This window comes from Vombatus ursinus, unplaced genomic scaffold, assembly GCF_900497805.2.
Source record: "Vombatus ursinus unplaced genomic scaffold, bare-nosed wombat genome assembly UNPS02009205.1, whole genome shotgun sequence".
NCBI classification, from domain to species: domain Eukaryota; kingdom Metazoa; phylum Chordata; class Mammalia; order Diprotodontia; family Vombatidae; genus Vombatus; species Vombatus ursinus.
This window is the reverse complement of record NW_020948983.1, coordinates 15,796,486-15,817,456: the sequence shown is the minus strand read 5'-3', so window position 1 is coordinate 15,817,456 and position 20,971 is coordinate 15,796,486. Positions and strand designations below refer to the sequence as shown.

The 20,971-nt window shown below is 42.2% G+C and overlaps 1 protein-coding gene across 1 annotated transcript in view; it reads left to right on the top strand.

Moving 5' to 3' along the window:
• The first annotated feature begins 876 nt into the window (after positions 1–876).
• The window catches only part of SORCS3 (sortilin related VPS10 domain containing receptor 3), a 682,653-nt gene continuing 662,558 nt past the window's right edge, over positions 877–20,971 (top strand). Inside the window, exon 1 of the mRNA XM_027851811.1 lies at positions 877–1,524. Coding sequence (XP_027707612.1) covers positions 877–1,524 — 648 coding nt within the window. The remainder of the gene's footprint in view (positions 1,525–20,971) is intronic.

The following is a 20,971-nucleotide window of genomic DNA, read 5'->3' as shown; positions in this document are numbered from 1 at the left end:
CACACACACACACACACACACACACACACACACACACACACACACAGAGCTGGACCCTCAGCTTCACTCCCATCCCACCCTTTTAAGCGTACAACCCCAGGAGATGCCTGGGGATGGGGGGCGGGGGACTGGCCGCAAGGCGCCCCTGGGTGAGTGGAATTTCCTGAGTCTCGAGCAGCTCCACCCCCGCTAGGCTGCTTCAGTCACTTGTTCAGCTCCTCAAACGGGAATAGTTTCGCTCAAAAACACTTTCCTCCTCCCCTATCGCAGCACTCCCCCACCCCACTCACTTCCCACCGCCTGCACCATCCCTCCTCCCTGGCACCCCTCCCCCTCCAGCGCCGAGGGGGGAAATCCCACGGAATAGCACAGGAAGCAACCTCGAACTGTGTCGGGGAGGGAGAGGAGTTATGTAGCCTGGATTAGGGGAGGGGAGAGCTGCTACTCTGTAGCTGTAGGTGTTCCCGGCGCTCGCTCTACTCCAGACTCTGCTGGTGTGGGCCCTTATTATTTCCCCTGGCCCTCCAGGTGGCCAGAGAGATCTTTTTTTCTTTAAACACGAAGTAGCATTTATTTATTTCTCTTCTTTTTGGAAGAAAGAGAGAGGAAAAAGAGAAGAGAGGAGAGAGAGAGAGAGAGAGAGAGAGGGAGGGAGAGAGAGAGAGAGAGAGAGAGAGAGAGAGAGAAGGGAGGGAAGAGTAGAGAGGAGCGCTGAGGATCTCCAGGCGGCGGGGAGACACCCGGCTGCCCCCTCCCCCTCCCCTTCCCACTCCCCACACGCGCGCGCACATTTCTCTCCCCCCCCTACCCCCTACGCCGGACCCCGCACCTCGGCGCCAACGGACCAGCCAGCCCAGCAGCGGGAGCCGCAGCGGGATGGAGGCGGCAGCCACGGAGCGCCCCGCAGGCTGGCCGGGGGCGCCCATCGCCCGGACTGGGCTCCTGCTCCTCTCTACTTGGGTCCTAGCTGGGGCCGAGATCACTTGGGGCGGCGGCGGCAGCGGCGGCAGTGCTCCCACCTCGCCGCCCCGGCTGCCGCTGCTCTCGCCGCGGGGAGTCTCGGGCCAGTGGCCGGAGCCGGCGGCGGGGAGAGGCGGGGGTCTGGGGCGCTGGCCCCGGGAGGAGATGCCTTATCCCGGTAGTGGCGGCAACAGCCAGGCGGAGGAGGAAGAGGAGGAAGAGGAGGAGGCGGCTGGGGGGCAGGAAGAGAGAGCGCCCTGGGGCCGCGGTTTTGAAGAGCTCAGGGGGTCTTCTCCAGCTGCGCAAGGAAAGCTTGGTGCTAGGAGGAGTCGCAGGGCGCAGCCCGCAGGCTCTCTGGCCCATTGGGGCAGCCGGGGAAATTCCCCGGCGGACGGATCGCGAGGCAGCCGGGCGCCGGCCAAAGGCTCCCAGGAAGAAGGGAGGGGGCCGAGAGCTCGGGGGGCGGCGGCAGAAGAGCTCAAACTGACCAGCACCTCGTTCGCCCTGACCGGAGACTCCGCGCACAATCAAGCCATGGTACACTGGTCCGGATACAACAGCAGCGTGAGTACCTTGCCTGCCTCTTCGCCTGTGTACGTGTAGTCTGCCCGTCTGCCTCTCTGTGTATGTGTTTGTCTGTCCGCTTGTGTGCGTGCCTGTCTTTCCACCTGTCCATCTATCCCCCTTTCTGTCTGTCCTTAGGCTTGCTCCGCTAGCGCGGGGGGCCGGCTCCCTCAGTTACGCCGGGACGCCGGGAGAGGGAGAACTGAGACTTGCTCGCCCCACTTTGGGAGAAGCTTGATTGTCCGGCTCTTTGATCAGTCTGTCCCTTCTCCATCTCCGCACCCCTAACAGGTTAGCTGAGTTGGAGAGAGGAAGGCGTGTGCGTTTGTTTACCAACGACCCCCAGGGTTGAGGGATTGAAGTGGGTGCGGGGTGGGGTCCCCGCGCTTGTTTTTTAGACAGTGTGGGGGGAGCAGGTGGGGCCGTGGTAACCAAGGTGTGTATGTGTGTGTGTGTGTGCGTGCGCGCGCGTGTGCGTGATCGTGTGTGATGTGTGAGATGTGTGTGTTTCTACGAGTGAGCGGAGTGGATCTGGAGTAGGCACGGCTGGAAGGACTGACAATGAGAGACTTGGCTTTTCCTCATTCCGGAAGGGACAGGGGTGATGGTCCTAGTGCCCAGCCTGCCTTTCTGGGGCTGGCTCCCCAACCCCACTCCGCTCTGAGCGCCGGTATCAGTTTCAAGGGACCTCCCCTGTCCTAGACAAACCCCAGTTAAGAGCTAACCTAGGTTAGGTTACGCAGGAGGCGAGGCAGAGGATAAAAGTTTGAAACACAAAAGGAAAAATGCCTCCATCTCCCCTTCCTCCCTGGGGGAAAAAAAAAGAAAAAGCACCAAGGAAAACCCTTCACCTTTGCTAGTCTTCCCCCCTCACCTCCGCCGAATCAGTTCCTGATACTGAGGCTAGCGAGGAGGGTGTCGGGGCCCCTGACCCGCTGGCCCCTTTTCCTTTTCTCGGATAGCTGCGTTTTGCCAGACCCTGTAGCATCAGGAGGTGGCGCCATTGATGTCGCTTCTGAGCCCCTTTGCTCTGGCTCCCCTTCTCCCGCTCACCCCACCTCCAGCCCATCTACACTTCCCTCCCTCCGCGACAGCTGCAGCGTCCAGGCTATGCTAAGACGCTTCTAGTCCAGAGGGCTGGTCCTCCCAGCATTCCTGATTTTTAAAGTCTTGGAGAATCGGGGGTTCTCAAATTCTCCCATTCCCGCGTTTCTCCCTTCCTAAGACCGCATGGTATGCCACAGACCAAAGTACATTCCCTACCCCAACCTGACATAGATCTTTCTCCTTCTTTCTGGTTTCTTGTTAGGGTTTAAAAAAAGATTTTTGCGAATGATTTGGGATATAAACATCTTCTGGTGCTAGCGGCTTATTTGGTGGTACACATTTTAGGGGGTTGGGAATACCGGTGTGAGGAGAAATGTTTTTCCCCCCTCCTTAAAATATTGACTATTCCCTTTGCCTTTTCTTTAGGAATTTCTTTCTTTCTTTTTTAACCATCATTTATAATTGGGTGTAGATGGGGTTGTATTGGTGACATGAAAGTGAGAGGTTCCGCAGTGTTGTTTACTGGAGGGCTGATTTCCTTTTGAGCTGGGTGATGTTCTTAAAGATACATAAATGACCTGGGTTCGAGTTTGTGAAACAAGTGCAGATTTAGAAGGATGGTTTATGAGGCAGAAGGTCGTCTCAGTCTGGGTTTCCAGTGCAATAGTTTAGTGTTTCTTTTTCCAACCAGCCCTGTCAGTCTCCCTGTGGTTATGACTTGCTCTTTGAAGTTCCATGGGGGCTAAATCTGTTTCTCCGGTGTTGGAGGGGGGCTGCTGTCTACTTAATGTTTGTCTGCTAAGGAGAGTTACACTGACAGTCAAATCCAGGGATGGCTCAGCAGAAAGGATTGCAAATTCCAACTTTCCTCCTCTTTTTTTTTATTAGAAGACAATGGGGTGTGTGTGTGTGTATGTGTGTGTGTGTGTGTGTGCAAGGAGGTGTACCACTCTTTCATAAAAGTCTTATATCACAATATGAGTGTGGTGTCTTGGGTTGTACAGGGAGTATCCTTTATAGGGGTCTGTTTCCCTTAATGCCTCCATTGGACAAACAAAGCTATTATACTGTTTTTCATTCCCACCCACCTACCCATTTTTAAAAGCATGTATTATTGGTGAGTTGACAAAATCTGGAGGACTGCCATTTGTAGGAAATATTTTCAGAGAAGACTGATTAAATGCCATGCTGCATTCTCTCTCTGCAGACCTGTCTATCCAGCTGTGTAGCTGGTTAGAAACAAGGCAGTCAAGCAGCTAGCCTGCATCACCCTGGGAAACCACCCTGGGAAATAGTACTTGGATCCAGATGTAGACCAAAGGGAGTATTCGACTTCTCTTTATCAGTGAACAGTCTTGAAGAGCTTTATTCATTACGTTCTTCTTCAACATACTGGGTCTGGAAAAAGACAGTATAATCTTAAGTATATATTGGGACCCCAGGCTTACCCACCTTTGGGGTCTAGAAGTACTGCTTGTGATACTTTCAAGTAGGAATGTGGTTCTTTTGGTCCCGATTTTCAGATATCACAAGTGCATACTTGTGGGAGTCTACTGAGACTAAGTGGATCTGAGAATGGGAAAACTATTCCCTTGCCTGTGGTAGTTTTCAGGGAAACAAATCTGGAAAGGATGATTCGGATTGTTTAACCAAGTTTCTCCTCTGTTCCCAGTTAGGGGCAAAATAGATACTGTAAATAAAAATCATTGTGAGGCTGATGGATTATTATGAGCCCACATGAAACTGCCTTGTTCATCAATTTAAAGGGAAGAAGGAAATAGCACAGCAGGAAGATATCTAGCATGGGCTATTTTCAAAGGGATATGGAGAATTCCAGTTCCCATTTCAGTTTTCAAAGAGTTAAACTTTTCCTTCTCCAGGAAGGCCACTAGTTTTTTAGTTTTTTTTTTTTATACCAAATATAGAGATCCTATTCTTGATGCAAATACCTTTGGCCTCACTGACTTGAATACCCATCTGTAAGGTGGGTATTTTAGGTTCCTTTGTAGAAACATCAGTGTGAGTCAACTCTGAGTGGGGTTGAAAGAAGGAGAGAGAAAGGAAGAGGTAAAAGAGAGAGTGGAAAGGAGGATCACTGCTGAATCATTGCTGAGGATCACTGGAGTTAGTTATGCTAGAGAGGGAAATTCGAAGCCCCAAGAGAGGGAGCCTCTGCTTCTACTATCTCAGGGTTGGCCCCCCTTTTTGGGGGACAGGAGAAAGGAGTCTTTAGCAGAGGAGGAAAGGGCAAGGGTGTCATATGAAGGGGAATGGGCTCTGGTCCTTTTTAAATCCACTATTAATCTAATCTTGTAGAGGGAAGTAGGAGAGAGGGAAGGAGGGAGGGAGGAAGAAGGAGAGAAATGGAGGGGAAAGAGATAAAAGGAGAGGGAGAGAAGGAATAAGGGAGGGAAGGAGTGAGAGAGAGATAGAGAGAGAGAGAGAGAGAGGGAATATGAGAATGAGAATAAGAATATATGTCAATAGGATCTTGATTCAGAAGGAATCTGAGGTCCTTTCCAGACGCTTCTAGTCTCCTGGACCTGGGATTCCTTTGATGAATTTGGGAGTGTTATACATTTGCCTTGTGGAACATGGACTCTGTCTGTAGAGCTGTGTGAAAACAGAAAATCACATAGCTTTTCTCTTTTCTTCCAACTGGCATCTCCCTGTTCAATGGGTAGGCAAATGGCTCTTGAGAATGGGAAGTTATGAAGGCAAGCTTGGCCTTCCTCTTTATTTCTTTTCTTCCTAAAAACATCCTTAGCACCTTGTTCTTCCCTCTCCCTTCCTCCATCCCCCCAGCATGCGGGTGAGAATGCCATATTTTCCCATAATCATTGACTCTCTGATGTTCCCCTCAGTGGTGGTGAATTTCACATTGCACAGTACTGTGCACAGATTTAAATTAAGACACTTACAAATACACCTTGGTGGGGAAAATAAAGAAGATATTGATAATTACAAGTGGCTGTCAGGCCTCACTTCCTCCTGGGAGCAGCCTCTTAGAAGGTAGAGGGAATACATTTTCTCTTAGATAGTCTCACATGCTGCACTGATTCAGCTGGACTGTACTCTAAAATATTTACTCCTAATATGCAAAAATAGTGACAAGTTTGATCAGATTAATTGTATTCACTGGGTGGATATTCTAATTGCAACTCCCAAACAGATTTTTCAAATAGCTTTTGGCTGAATCATCCAGCCCTCCTCACCCCTGTGCACAGTACCGATGTCACAATATCTTAATGCATTTTCCTTCTTGGAGACTTAATAATGAAGCCTGCCTGCCACAGAAACCATTCTTCAGGAGGTTGCCAAAAAAAATCTGTTTTTAATTAATATTACAAGGGGATCCATTTCAGCTAAGATATCTCTGGGAAATAATGTGGGATACTGCAACACTAATTGCTCCTGATAGTTGTCTTCCCTCTGGTCAGGCGGGAAGTGAGGGGCACCCCTGGGGTGGGGGAGCTGGCCAAAGCCAGTTTGTCCCCAGAGCTGTCAATTTCATCCAATGTATTGACTTAACTGGAAAACAAGAATAATATTTCCTCCTTGGTTTCTACAGCAATTTTAATGCAAATAGAAGTTGCAAACTACTTTAAGTGGGAGTCCCTGCTAATGGTTTCAGAAATGGAATAGCTGGAATCAGCTTTATTGCTGGCAAAGGAAGGCAATTGGAAAGTGGTCTTTCTAACATTGTTGGGTTAAGTGAAGGCTAGAAGTAGGGAGGGGGGAGAGAAGAAGCTGGAGGGGCTATTTTCTTTGGACTTCAAACATCAATTAAAATGACCAGAGTTACTCTGGTGCTCATTAATCTGTGAGACCAGCCTTATCCCTTAAAGAACAACAAAATAAACCAAATAGCCTATGATGGGAAAACCTAAGGTAAGCAGTTTATCCAAGAATAAACAAGGACCAGAAAAGTAAGCCGAGGATTCAGTTGCTATCTTACATGCTGATTTTCCACTTATTTGAACTTTTCTTAAAGAGTGGATGAGCAAGGGATGCTCAAATAATTTTGATCGGCTCTGGCAAAGGTCTGGTTGAAGGAGCATTTGAAATGTATGGCCAATGAGAGATTTTTAGATTATCTCAATTAACATTATTTGTGCTATCTGTGCTGTCCTGTTTTGTTATGGAAATTGAGAAATGGCAGCAAATGGGGCTATGTCTTATGCTTATGAGTTTGAGGGAAGCCTTGTATATACTGAGCTCTCAGTCATAGAATCTAAGAGTTGAAGGGGATCTTAGAGGTCATGGTTGATAGGTTAATATCTTCTGCAGCATTCCTGTGGTCATCCAGTGGCTGATTGAAGATTACCAGTAATAGGAAACTTACTACCACATAAAACCACTCATTTCATTATTAGCCTTCCCCTTTTTGTTGGACAACTCTACTTATTAAAAAGTTCTTCCTTATATTGAGCCAGAACCTGCTTTTCTGAAACTATTATGCAGTATTTCCTATTTCAAATTTCTGGGGCCAAATAATAAATCTAATCCAGGCCCTACATGAAAGTCCTTTGAATATATGAAGACTGTGATGATAATGATATAAATAGTAATAATAACTTTTACATAGTATCTACTGTATGCCTAGTGCTTTACAAATATTATTTCATTTTATCTTTACAATAACCCTAGGAGGTAGGTGCTATGAATATCCCCATTTTACACATAAAGAAACTGAGGTATATGGAAGATAAATAGATTGCCCAGAGTCACACAGCCAGTAAGGGCATGAGACTGGATTTGAACTCAAGTCTTCCTCATTTTAAGGTCACTGTCACCTCGCTAACTCCAGTGATAATGTTTCCCATAAATCTTCTCTTTTCTAAGATGTACTCCCCCAGTTCCTTCAAACTGCAGAAATCAATCAATCAGTAAATCAATAAATGTTTATTAAGCCCTTACTATGTGCCAAGCACTGTTCTAAATGTTTCAAGTTACCTTACCACACTGGTCACACATTGGAAGTGACACAATTAATCAGTGCCTTTATTAAAACATTTGTTGAATGCTACACCCTATATGAAGTTTTAACATGTGACTTTGAACATAGTAGGTCAAGTCAATAAGCATTTATTAAGTACCTTCTGAATTCTAGGCATGGTGCAAAACACTGAGAAGGTGCTTATTAAGTATTTTTTATTGAATGAATGAATTCCTTCTTCAATCAGAGGAGAGGTACACCTATTAGAAAAACTTAATCTTCTGAAATCTGGCCCCTGACATCATCATTAATCTGAAACTATTTCCTCTGAAGGTACCAGTGATCTCTTAATTGCCAAATCTAATGTCCTATTCTCAAACCTCATCCTTCTTGAACTTTCTGCCATCTTTGATGTTGTTGATCACTTTCTTTTTCTGGATACACTCTCCTCTCTAGGTTTTCATGACAGGACTCTCTGGCTCTTCCATTTTTATGACTGTTCCTTCTTGGTCTCCCTTTGCTGATTCTTTATTCATTTCATGGCCACTAACTGTAGGTCTCCTCTAAGGTTCTGTCCTGGGTCCTCTTCTCTTCTACTATTTCTACTATTTTATACTATGTCACTTGGTGATCTCATTAGCTTTCATGAATTCAGTTAGATTATGTATATGATTCACATACTGTATCTATCTATCCAGCCCTAGTTGTCCTCCTGAGCTGTAGTTTCAAATCACCAACTTTTTGGATATTTCAAACTGAATGTCCTATACACATCTCAAACCCAACCTGTTCCAAACAACTCACCTTTCCCTCAAAATGTTCTACTCTTCCAAATATCCTTATTATTGTTGAGAGCAGTATCCTCTTCCCATTGATCCAGTCTCACAACGTCAGGGTTATCCTGGATGCCTCTTCACTTTTTCTTCCCCTACATCAGAAATGTTAAACATGAGGCCCACAACCCTGGCTCGCAAGTGAAGTCTGAACCAGATTAAAATATTGGGAAATACTTAACAAAACAAATAAATACAAATAAAATACAATAAAAATAGTTAATATTAATATGTAGTTAATATGCAACCCACAGGGATCATTCTCTATGGTTTAGTGGCCCCCATTTCTCTTAGAATTTGACAGTACTTTCCTATATAACCAGTCATTTGCCAAGTCTTATAATTCTACTTTCATAAGATTACATATCTATATCTATACCTATCTCCTCTCCACTCACATAGTTACCACCCTGGTGAAGAATCCTCTCACCTGAGCTACTGGCCTTCTTGCTTCAATTCTCTCCCCACTTCAATCTATCCTGCACTTAACTGCCAGAGTGATTTTTCTAACATGTAGATCTGACTGCTCATAAACAAGGAGTACATGTCCTGGTCATCCCTAGCATCATAAATGTCATTTTTTTTTTATTGCTGAGGCCTCAAAAGTTGAGTTCTAGGTCTCCCCTATTTGGGGGATCATATCAAGTTGAAGACATTTCATTTGTTCTAGGAAGTCTGCCTTTAGGCAAGATTCTCCCTTTCCTTGGGTTAGGGTTTGACTGGGTCCTTTTCCTTTACCACAGACACCAAAGTTCTCCTGTCCTGTGACTGGCATTAGTTGAAATTGTAAAAACTATGATCTATACAGTGACCATCCATGATTCCAGAGGACTTATGATGAAACATACTATCTGCTTCCTGACAAAGAGGTGATACATTTAGGATATAGAATGAGACATAAACATTTTTGAATGTAGCAAATAAGGGAATTTGTTTTGCTTGACTATGTTTGTTACAAGAAATTTGTTTGGCTTTTGTCTTTTTTGGGGGTGTAGGAGGGAGAAAAAATAGATTTCCATTAATTAAAGAACAATTAAAAATAGAGGGCTGAACAGTGCTATAGGTATGGAATGTTGCATGCACCTTCAGAGGAGGTCACCATATTGTTAGTTTTGTTTCACTTTCTTACAACAGACCTTCTTCAGAGTGGGAGCAATCTGGAAATGTTTGAAATGTAAAAATAAAATATATTAATAAAACTTAAAAAAGAGATAAAAAACAAATAGTATATGCATGATTGGATTGATTGTATTCTGCTTAATGCTAGGCATCAGTCAGCAGGCAGTATGTTTTGAAGAACAGTCCTGGGTAAAGAATGGGGAATCTATTTCTAGCTCTAGTACGTTGGAGTATGACCACCATTATACTCTGTTTAGCACTTGACTATATACTGTCATATGCTGCTTAAAACTGTGAGCTCCTCGAGGGTAGGAACTAGATAGTATCAGATGCCTCTTTTGTATTTCCCACACTGCTTGGCACATAGCAGTCTCTCGATAATAACTTGTTGAATTGAATTGTAGGCTTTTAGCCATCATAGATGATTATAGTGGAAGGAGAACAGAAGTCACTGTCCTCAAGGAGATCGTAGACTCACTTTTCTTTCAATGGTGCTTTGCATTTATAACTTTACAAAGCTCCTTTCTCACCTATAACCCTTTGAGGTGGGTAGTGGAAGTATTTTACACATGTATCCCTATTTTATAGATAAGAAAACTAAAACCCAGAATAGTTGAGAGATTTGTTCACCACTATGTCAACAAATATCAGAAGTCAATAGTCAAAGCAAGGCCTTGACCCCTGGACATGTGACTCAAAGTGCAGAACCCTCTCCACTATATACATTATTGCCACTCCAGGAAATTTGAGACTATGCCAGATTTATTATTTTATTTGTCATCTTTCACTGAGACAGGAGCAGTCCCAGAGGGAGGGAATGGTAAATCATTGCCATATCATTACCTATCTCAGTGGTTGGATCCTCAAATAAAATAGAACAGACAAACATTTACTGAGCTCTTCTTGTATATATAACATCCTGTGCCAGACACTGTGGGGGTGTGTAGGAATATTATAAACCTCAACTCCTGCCCTTTGTGAGCTCACAATATAAAAAGCTGAACAATAATGCTAGGGATGCCATGAGGCAGTATGGGATTAATTGCCAAATTCATTGTTCATATTGTGTAAATTCTCTGAGTTCAGTGGAAGGAGAGGTTACTGGGTATTGGAATAGCCTGGGAAAGCTTTGTAGATGTGAGTCTGGAGCTGAGCCTTGTAGCCAGAGAGGTTTGTGGGCAATTGAATAGACTAGTTTGGCTTGTCAAATCTGAAAACAAATGACCAAAAAGTCACAGAGGTTATGCAATCACTGTTAACTCTACAAATACCAAAGAGCTCACACACATTATCATAACCACAGTTAACTGTGAAAATTATCAGAGCTCACACAGATCATCACAACCACAGTTAACTCTAGGAAATAAAATAAAATAAAAACAAAATAAAAAAATAGGGCCGACAGTAGTCATAAGCAAAAAGCTTTCTTTATTCCATTAGAGGAGAGAAACTAGACACATGTGCCAGAGCTTCCTCTAGGAGGAGACGCAACTTAGGGAGACCAAATCTTAATCATATAGCTAGGGCTACACAGTGGGCTGCAGCCCTAACAATGAGGGGTAACAGCAACAATGATACAAGTTTGACTCATAGCAGGGCTTCATGACTAGAACAATGGTCCAAGCTAAGGGACCACCTGGAGCTGGTGTGAAATGATTCTGGGATTTTGCTACAGCAGAGTTCATCCAGAGAGTCAATGTAGAGGATTGTTGTTATGCTAAACTCAGGGTATAGCTTGCTTGCTGGGCCTTAACTGTGGAAAAACAGGGTGTCTCCTAATAGTAAAAAGAGAGGAGTAAAAAGAGAGGGGTGGTCTTGGTATGGGGATCCTGAAGGCTGGAGTAGAGAATTCTTTAAGAGATGTATATTGGGAGCTAAAGTTAGTTATTGGTGGCCCTGGTTACTAAGCTAAAGTATCTAGTCACCACAAGCAGAGTGGTGAAGACTTTTGAGCAGGGGAGTGACATGATTAGAGATATGGTAGAGGAAGATTACGTATTGGTTGTGTGTAGAATGGATTAGAACAGATAAAAGTCTAGAGGGAGAGAAATCTGTCATAGAGTCAATCAGTGTCAGAGATGGAAGGAATCTTAGTGATCATCTAGTTCAGCTCCATTTGCAAGTGAGACAGCTGAAGCCTGGAGAGGTTCTTAGTGCCTGCAGGAAGAGGACACATTCATACTTTCTTTAGAGTACTCATCTCTTCTGCACTTTCTTCCTCTGCTTTTCTCCTTTTGACCTCAGCCAATCCCTACTCTTCTATACCCTTTGCTTCTTCCTCAGAGGGTCACTCTTTCCAAGGGGATCAACAATGCTTTCAAGAAGATGAGACTCTTCAAAGAGTTGGCAAAAACTGAGGTGTAGAAAGGGTATTTCCAAGGTCTTCAAGGGAAGTTATACTAAGTTCTTGACTCAAATTCCCATATTTTGTTCTTTTGACTGCCCTGCCTTTCCACTCCTGGGCTTAAATCTTCAGATTTAATAAATAAAAATCTGGTTAGCATTGGGTTTGCTGAATCTTGCTCATTGTTGTTAATTGGGGCTCATGTGAGTCACCTTGTTTTTTGAAGTAGTGAGTGAATCAAACCTGGTTGCATCATGAGAGTGTTTTGCTCATTTATTTTGATAAGTGTAGTTTGGGTTTAATTATTTATGGTAATGTTGTTCCTTATAGTATATAAAACTAAATGTATAATAGTAAATTTGGAAAAAGTAACAAAGTCTGAGTATTAGTAGTTCCTACTAAAGGGCTTAGCTGTGAACTCTCACTGAGGACTAGGATTATTCACTCAGGGATGGGATGAAAATTTTAGGGTCTGCATGGAGTCAGATTCACCATGACTCAAGGTGCTAATTGCACCTAGTAACCCTTGGTCCTCTGCTTCATAGGGACAAGCTTTAAAAAAATTAGCCCTAGGGAAGAACTGGAAAGAAAAGAGAAATGGGAAAATAGGAGACCAATACCTTAGTGGTGCCAGTTTCTGTAGCTTAAAGTGATTGGCTGATCTTAAGGAATTAGAATTTATGAAGTAAAAGGAAAGCCTCCACAGACAAGTCACTGTAAAGAACTGATTATGAACAGAAACAGGTTAAATAAACATAAGAGATGAAAGGGATCTCAGAAATACTGTCATTTGATGGAAGAGGAAACGGATGCCCAGAGAATGAAGATGACTTGCCCAGGTTTCATGTGGTTTGTCAATGACAAAGCTGGGTCTCCTAAATCCCTTTCACTCAAGTGTTCATCTACTACATCCTGTCATCTAGGAGCTTATATTCATTTGAACAAACTTCTCATTTAGTCAATCAGGCACTAGTTATGCGCTTGACATTCTTCTAGGCCCTATAGGGAGATGCAAAAGCAGGATCAGACACACTTCTACAGAGTACATGTAACTTTGCTTTCCTATTGCATACCCCTCTTTTGCTTTTTAAATTTTTTTTTGGAGGGGAGTATTGAAAGACCAGGGAGGAAATCCAGGTTGTCCATCTTGCTTTGGATATTCTTCATTGTAGCTCATCAGAGAAGGGCTCTTGAAGTAGGTGAGTGATTATTTTTTTAAAAAAGAAAACAAACAAAAATTGGATTTCAGGTTCCTTTGGCAAGCATAGTATACAGTTGTCAGCAGAAGGCTCTGCAGAGATAATGGGATAGGGCCCGAAGTTCCTATTTTTGCCTTTATTCATTTTCTCTGAGTTCTCTCTTAATGCTAAATGTGAAGTAGGGCTGGCATCCAGGACAATCTGCTTAATATATTTAGCCTCCTACAGAAAGGGAGGGTACCTGCCATACTGGCTAATTAGCTTTGGAGTAAGACACAACCCCCTTTCAGCCCAAAGCCCAGGTTTCTCTCCAGTAGGAGGAGAGTATGCATGAAGTGTGAAGCCTCAGATCCTTGACACAGACACTAGAGGGAGTGTTGCCTTGGGAAAGGAAGAAAAATAAACAGAATAAAATAATAATGATAAAAAGAGGATGACATCTAAGTTATTTTCAAAGAGCAGAAGGGGGAAAGGGGTTTGTGAAACATGTTATGGAAGTTATGTGTTTTATTATATGTATAAATCTCTACTCATCGTATCCAGAATGAGAGAGAATATAATATAGTTCTGATGAACTCTGCCCTGGTCAGACAACAATTGGAGCATCATGCTTAGTTCTGGGTGCCATATTTTTAGGAAGTACAGTGACAGACTGGAGGGTTTCCATAGGAGAATGACCAGCTTGTTAAGGGACTATGAGTATTACTAGATGGAACTGAGGTGGGGTGGTGGTGTTAGTCTTTAGCCTAGAGAAGATATATTTAGAGGGAACATAAAAACTGTCTTTCAGTTATTTGAATATTATGTGCTATATAGGGAATAGAGTTGCTCTGCTTGGCCCCAAAGGATAAAAACTGTGAGCAATGAGTAGAAATGGAAAAGAAGCAGACTTAGGCTTCTTGTGATGGAAATTTCTGACATTGCTTTCTCAAAATAGAATGGGCTATGCTTTGAAATGATAGTGCATCCCCTCCCTCACTAAAGATTTTTTTTTTTAAAAGGGGCCTGGATAACCATTAGTTGTTAGGGGAATTTTTGTCAGCTCTAGGTCAGACTAAATGACCTTTGAGGCATTTTCCAACTCTGAGATTGTATGATTCTAACTTCATGCCCAGAGTGTTTTTCTCCTCACCACAAGTCTCCTTGATAATATCTTCCCAGTGATGCTTAAGTAAGATAATGGAAATGAATGTGCCTTGTAAACTGCAAAGTGAATATGAGAGAGAGTGTGTGTATACACACAAATATGTACGTGTGTGACATATACATACATATATGTATATATATACACACACATATATACATTGCTGGATTAAGATGAGTATTTTTTACTCTTGCAGCAGATACAAATAGATGTTTCAGAACCTCGGACAGCTCCCCAATCTTTTCCCCTAGTGGTTGGGCTGCTCTTCTCCTTTTCTCCCAGGACCGGTCAAAGTCCATTTGGGATAAATAATATTGAGGTGCCAATCCCATAGACCTAAGTTTAAACCAATGGCCCACTTCATTCCATATTAGATAATTCGAATTCCCAGATATTAGCGTGATTTGGATGATTTCTTTTTGTTTTCCATTGTAGTATTGGATTTCAGTGTTCCTATCTCACCTCATTAAATTCAGTTCAATGAGGATTTATTTGCTGGGCACCTACTATGTGCTCAGACCTATTCAAAGTCATTGGATTAGGTGGAGGTATAAGATCTATTTCCCACTCTCAAGAAACCTATATTTTTTGGAAAATTTAGAAAGTATGGAACAATGAGATCAGTACACAACTTATTCATCCTTTTAATATGTAAAGTGCTTACTAAGGAAAAGATACTAAGTTAGGCTCTGAAGGAAATAGCAAAATAAAATGATAGAGTCTTTGCTTATGATCTGATGAAATGTAATACACATAATAATAGCTAACATTTATGTGGTGTTTTAAGATTTGCAAAATGCTTTACATATATTATTTCATTTGATCTTCACTATGACCTGAGAGATAGGCGCTCTTATCTCTCTTTCACAAATAAGAAAACTGAGGCTAAAAGAGGTTAAGTGTTTGCCTAGGGCAGCGGTGGGGAACCTATGGCCTTGAGGCTATATAGGCCACGTGTGACCCTCTAGATCCTCAACTGTGGTCCTTTGACTGGATCCAAAGGAATTTGTTCTGTGAAGTTTGGATCTAGTCAAAGGGCTGCTCTTGAAGATCTAGAGGGTCACATGTGGCCTCAAGGTTGCAGGTTTCCCACCCCTGGCCTAGTGTGTCTCAGGGCTAATAAGTATCTGAGACAGAGTTTGAATTTAAGTCTCCTTGACCCCTAATCTAAACCTCTATCCATTATGTCACCTTGCTGCCAAGGAATATTACATTGTTATATATTATAATAGAGTGTTAAGGTTAATGTTGCTAGGTGATAAAAATGAGTATAACCAAATACAAAACATATGGTGTGGCCATTAAAATCTTAACAACAATTAAGAAAAGAAGTGATAATGATAACTGTAGTTATTAGGGAAAGTTTCTTGGAAGAGATGGCTTCCTTTAGGTTCTAGGCAGATAGCTGGAAAAGTAATTTTTTTTCCTCTCCTTCCCTCACTTCTTGGCCATACTCATGCATGTGTACACACATGTATACACACACACACACACACACACACACACACAAGATCCTTACTCTACCTGAGTCATGGCTGGGATGCTGGCACACCTGATCTTCTGGAGGGGAGAATGACAACTTAACTCTTGGCATTACATTCAATACCAAGAATCTTCTTGATGTTCCACTTCCACCTTTCCTCCCTAACCCCATTCAGGAATGTCTGTAGCACCTAGTAGCTTGAGACCTTGGACTTGAGAGCCACTACAATAGCCATCTACAATAAACACTAACATGTGAAATGCTAGCCTGAGACACATAAAGGCAGCCTGCCGCAAGGGTGAGAGCACCAGACCAGGATTCAGAAAACCTAAATTCATCTGGCTTCTACTCTTAGCTTGCAGTGTAACCTTGGTCAGTTCACTTTGTTCCTCTGGACCTCTCTGTAACATGACACATTTGGACTAGGTGATCTCTGCAGTACCTTTCACCTCTAAGGTTCAATGATTGTTATCCTTTCTGAAGTTCCCTTACCCATCCACTACTCTTAAAATCTATGGGGATCTTTCCTCGAAGCTAGAAGAACTAGCCAATCACCTGGGCCCAGCATAGCTAATCTTCCCTTCTTATTCCCTCCTATCATCTTTCGATAGCAGCCTAATCAGGCGCTGACTGGGCCCAACTGCTGAGTATATTCCAGGTCCATCCAAAGGGGAACTTTTGAGTCTTAATAGTCAGGATATAAATGTTACAGTTGAACTCAATTTCTGATTGAATGCTTACGATGTAATTTCATTTGAAGGGGGAGAAAGGCAGGGCTGGGGATTTCAGTGGTCCTGGCTGATTATTTAAAATATATTAGTTCCGATGAAATATTTAGCTTTTAAACAACAAATTTAATATGGTGAATTGCATTTTACTTATTAATGGCAGTTGCAAGGAGATTTGTAGGAGTTGTGCTAAAGTGCACTGTTGTGATATCGCAAAGTATAGTAATTACTGTAATATTTTGTTGAATTATTAATATCTACTATGCCTGTAGGAATAGCAGTCTCTGCAGCAGAATACATTTTAAAATTGCCTTTACCCCTCCTGGCTTTGTTTTGTTTTTTAGGCACTTATGAATTTTTTACAGATGGGTGGGAAAAACTGGAGTCAATTACATCATGCAAAACACCCCACATGCCCTGACAAAAAGACCTGGTACCAAAGAGGTTCACAGACAGTCCCCCCCCACCCTCAGCCAATCCTGCTTGCAAAGCTGAGAAGATCATGTTTTGGGGGAAAGGCCAAAATTGATCTTTTTGCAGCAGCTGGGGCTGGTAGAAAAATATGTCAGCAAGGTGGTACACGTATGGGGTTCTGTGCATTTGTATGCAGAGTTGGCTTTATACATATGAAGAAAAAGGGGTTACCCATATCCTGTGATTTTTGGAACATCAGGAATTGACCACATGATATCCTGGTGATGTCTAAAAGCCCATGATAGTCATGCTGGATCCAATCAAATGAAAATTCAACAAATCTGTTCTGAGTATCACACTAAAAAGAAAAATGTTATATTAGAAAGAGCTAGTCTTACCATTAGAAAACCTGTTTTTGAATCCTGATTTGCATGCTTACTAGTTGTATGACCCTGGACAGGTCACAGAAGCATAGAATCTGAGTAGGAAGAGATCTTGGAGACCATGTAGTTTAATCTACATCTGGATAGGAAGCCCTACTGTTAACAACCTGAGGGCAGACCAGATTAATTAGCCTCATTCATGCCAATGAATTTAACCAACAAATTTTTTATTGTGTGTACTGTATGTTAGGGTACGTGCAAGCTCTGTGGGGGGGGATATAAAGATAAATAAAATATAATCTTTGTATTAAAGGTACTTCTGGTTTAGAGTAGACAAGAAAAGGTGTGTATACAAATGTATATAATGAAAAACAGTATGTTGATGAACGTTATATGAGAGATATGAAAATATTTCTGTGGGCCATTGCTGAAGGGAGGGCTAGGAGGACGGAGAAGATTGTGTAAATGAGGTGGGCATGATTTGAGCATGCATACATTGCCCTTTCCAAGCTCCTTTTTGAAAGTCTGACAGGCAATGAATTAATCTTCTTAGTGGAAATGGGTTTTTCAGATCTGGGCCATGTAGGGGGTGATAGCAGGCAGAAGAGAAGTCTCTGAAAAGGGGTGTCAATGGGGAAGGATCCAGAAATATTTGACTAATGATTATGTATTAAAAGGCAGAGGTTATTTACTCCTTTTTCAGTGAATGGAAAACAGTGATACAGAGCAAGTGGAAATGACTTGGTTAAAGTCACCTAACAAATTGCTCATGGGCAAGGTTAGAAGCCATATCTTGGTACCTTCCAGCCTGGGGCCTTTCCCCCAAAATTTGGCCTTCATAAGCTGTAAGTGACTGCTATCTGAAAGAATGAGGGCATTGGGGTGACATCATTAAACAGTTTGCCAGCTTCTAGCAGCATTTCATAGTCAGCTTACACATCCTTCTTGCCTTTATTGGAGTTTCCCTATAATTAAAGGAACTGATCAGAGGAGGAAAAGGGAAAGCCAGTAATATTTCCCAAGAAAGCCAAGCTTCTGATTTCTCATATGAACTCACCATCAAACGTCTTTGACAGATACAGAGACATTATTTTCCTAATTGCCCTATGCCACTAGGCAAACTCATTGGATAGTGTAGGAAAGTGGATTAAGTGTGGACTTCCAGACTGTGGGATTTACTTTTTGCCATAACAATGACAACCTTCTCTATCCCTGTTCAGCTTTGGAAACCCCCAAGCACTTAGAGTTATAGAATCCTAGAACTGGTAGGGAACTGAGTTCACTCAGTCCAGCCTTTTTTCCAGCATAAGAGTCCCCTTTAAAGCCTCCCTGACAGAGAATTACTGGTCACTTAGATACTCACATGATAGAAGGGGAAGAAAAGATGATATAGTTTAGGATAAAGTGGTCATCTAACTGGGAAGTGTCCAATTAATTCATTAATCCAATTAGCCCCTTGCTCTCTGAAATGCTTTCTGTTGGTTGCCCAGCAACCAAGATGGACTTTCAGTGCATGTGTGCTGCTGGTGAATGGAGCAGTAGTTTTTTCTTCCTACGGGCACTCCCACCCCTTCTCTCCTTTTTAAATTTTATTTGTTTGTTTGTTTTCAGATTCATGGTAATGAAGAGCATCATCATTCCCCAGATTCTCTCCTTACCCATTAAAAAATTTAATTTTCAGATGCTCCATAAAGAAGAACATCCTACTTCCCTCCTTTTCCTTTCTTTAGATAGGCTCTCTCTAGACCTCTGAGTCTGATCATCTAGCATTCTGTATTGCTCTTCTGAATTTATTTGATTAAAATTGGAATTCTTTGTTTACTAGACTACAAGATACTTGAGGGCAGGGACCATGACTTACTTTTGCATCCTTTGTATCCTTATCTATACTTTTATCTTCTGGACTCTGTACTTAGTACAATGCATTATATATTATAGGTGATTAAAAATGTTTGTTGAATGAAGGGCAAGATGTACTGGAGGCCTTAGGATATTTTCAAAGGTTATTTCTATGCCAGGTATTTGTAAGGATGAGCAGAATGCCAGAATGTTCAGACACAAAGAGATGCTTTTAAACATGATAATAAAATTAACCACTTTCTATTGGATGTGGTAAAGACAAAGAAAGGATGTATGATGAAAGGATGAAAGGATGTACAGGGACAGAATCTAAGGTGTTCTGGACTAGTTGGGGCTGGCTGCTTTTGGGTGGTGTAGCTTTTAATAGTGGTGGTCAATAAGGCAGAATCCAATCTCTGTTTACAAAATATCCTTCATACAAAATAACACCAAACTCTAGTGTGAAGTGTGTGAAGTGAATTTTGTATTCAAAGTGGGACGAGATGCTTTTAAGAAAGCAAGATAGAAAAAACAAATTAACCTGTTTAGGGAAATAACGTAACAGTATACCTTCAGAATGTGGTGTGTTCCTCACAGAGGGGAGTTGAAAATACCTCAGACAGTGAGACAGACACACTGAGTCAGAGATGGAAAGGACCTTAGAGATTTTTGTTCAAGTCAATAAGTATTTGTTAAATGCCTACTATGTGCTAAGTACTACATGCTGGGTTTACAAAGAAAGGCAAAAAATAGTTTTTATCCTCAAGAGCTCCCAGTTTGATGGGGAAGGCAATGCAAAGAAATGCAAGGAAGTATGTGCAAACAAGATATATATATATGTGTATATATATACACATACATACATACATATGTATATGTATATATACATACATATATGTACATATATAGCATAAGTTAGTATATTATAAATTAAATGGAGATAATTAATAGAAGGAAGGTAATAGCATTACGGAGGATAGGGAAAAGCTTCTTGTGGAAGGTGGGATTTTAACTGGGGCTTGAGGGAAACCAGGGAAGGGAGGAGATGGCAATGGCAGGGAATAGAATTTCAAGTGTGGGGGCCAGTTCAACTCCCTGACAAAATTAAGCTCTGAGAGAACTGACTTGCCTGAGGTCACATAGTGAGTTCCAGGACTAGAACTCAGGGCTAGAACTCTTGACTAGAGCTTGTTGTCCTACCAGACCACTTTGATTATTCCACATATGGTCTGAGCAGTATCAATAAATATGGAGTTACAAAAATATGTACATATGGCTCTTCACATGTATTGTAGCTAGGTGATTTGGTGGTTAAGACAATGGGGTTAATGATGACAAGAGCCATGGAATTCATCCCAGAATGTGCCAGCTAGATCAGTTTTACTGTCATAACTCTGGTCCTATGTGATCCATAATTTTGGTCCACCGTTGGCCCCTAATCCTGATCCCAAACTGACCTCTGAATAGAATATCCCTAATCCTGGCCATATATGAATGTGTAAGCATGACGACAGATGCCTCTAATCTTGGCTACACATTTATTCTTAATGCTGGCCTTTGATTGCCACCTACATCAAAAATAGAACATTAACTCTGATCACAGACTATTCTGAACCCAGATGCAGAAAAATAATTAATCCTGTCTTCCTACTTATCCTCCCACCCAATGCTAGTTGGGCTAGTTATCTAAAAAATCCAGCTAGTTATCTTTAAAAAAAAAGTGAATACTTGGCCCCAAGAGGAATGTGCAGGAATCTCTACTGTCCCCAAACTGCTCACACCTTTTGTGTAACTGATAGCAGATTAGTGGAATTACCTTTGTATATCAAAGAAACATTTTCCATCTCTGCATAGACAGGGAAAGACGCATGTCCGGTGTGCTTGGTGGAAACTATTTTCCTGTGAAGTTAATTCATACCCAATAGAGATGTTTTTGACATGCCATGAGACTAGCCACACTTGTCTGTATTTGGGG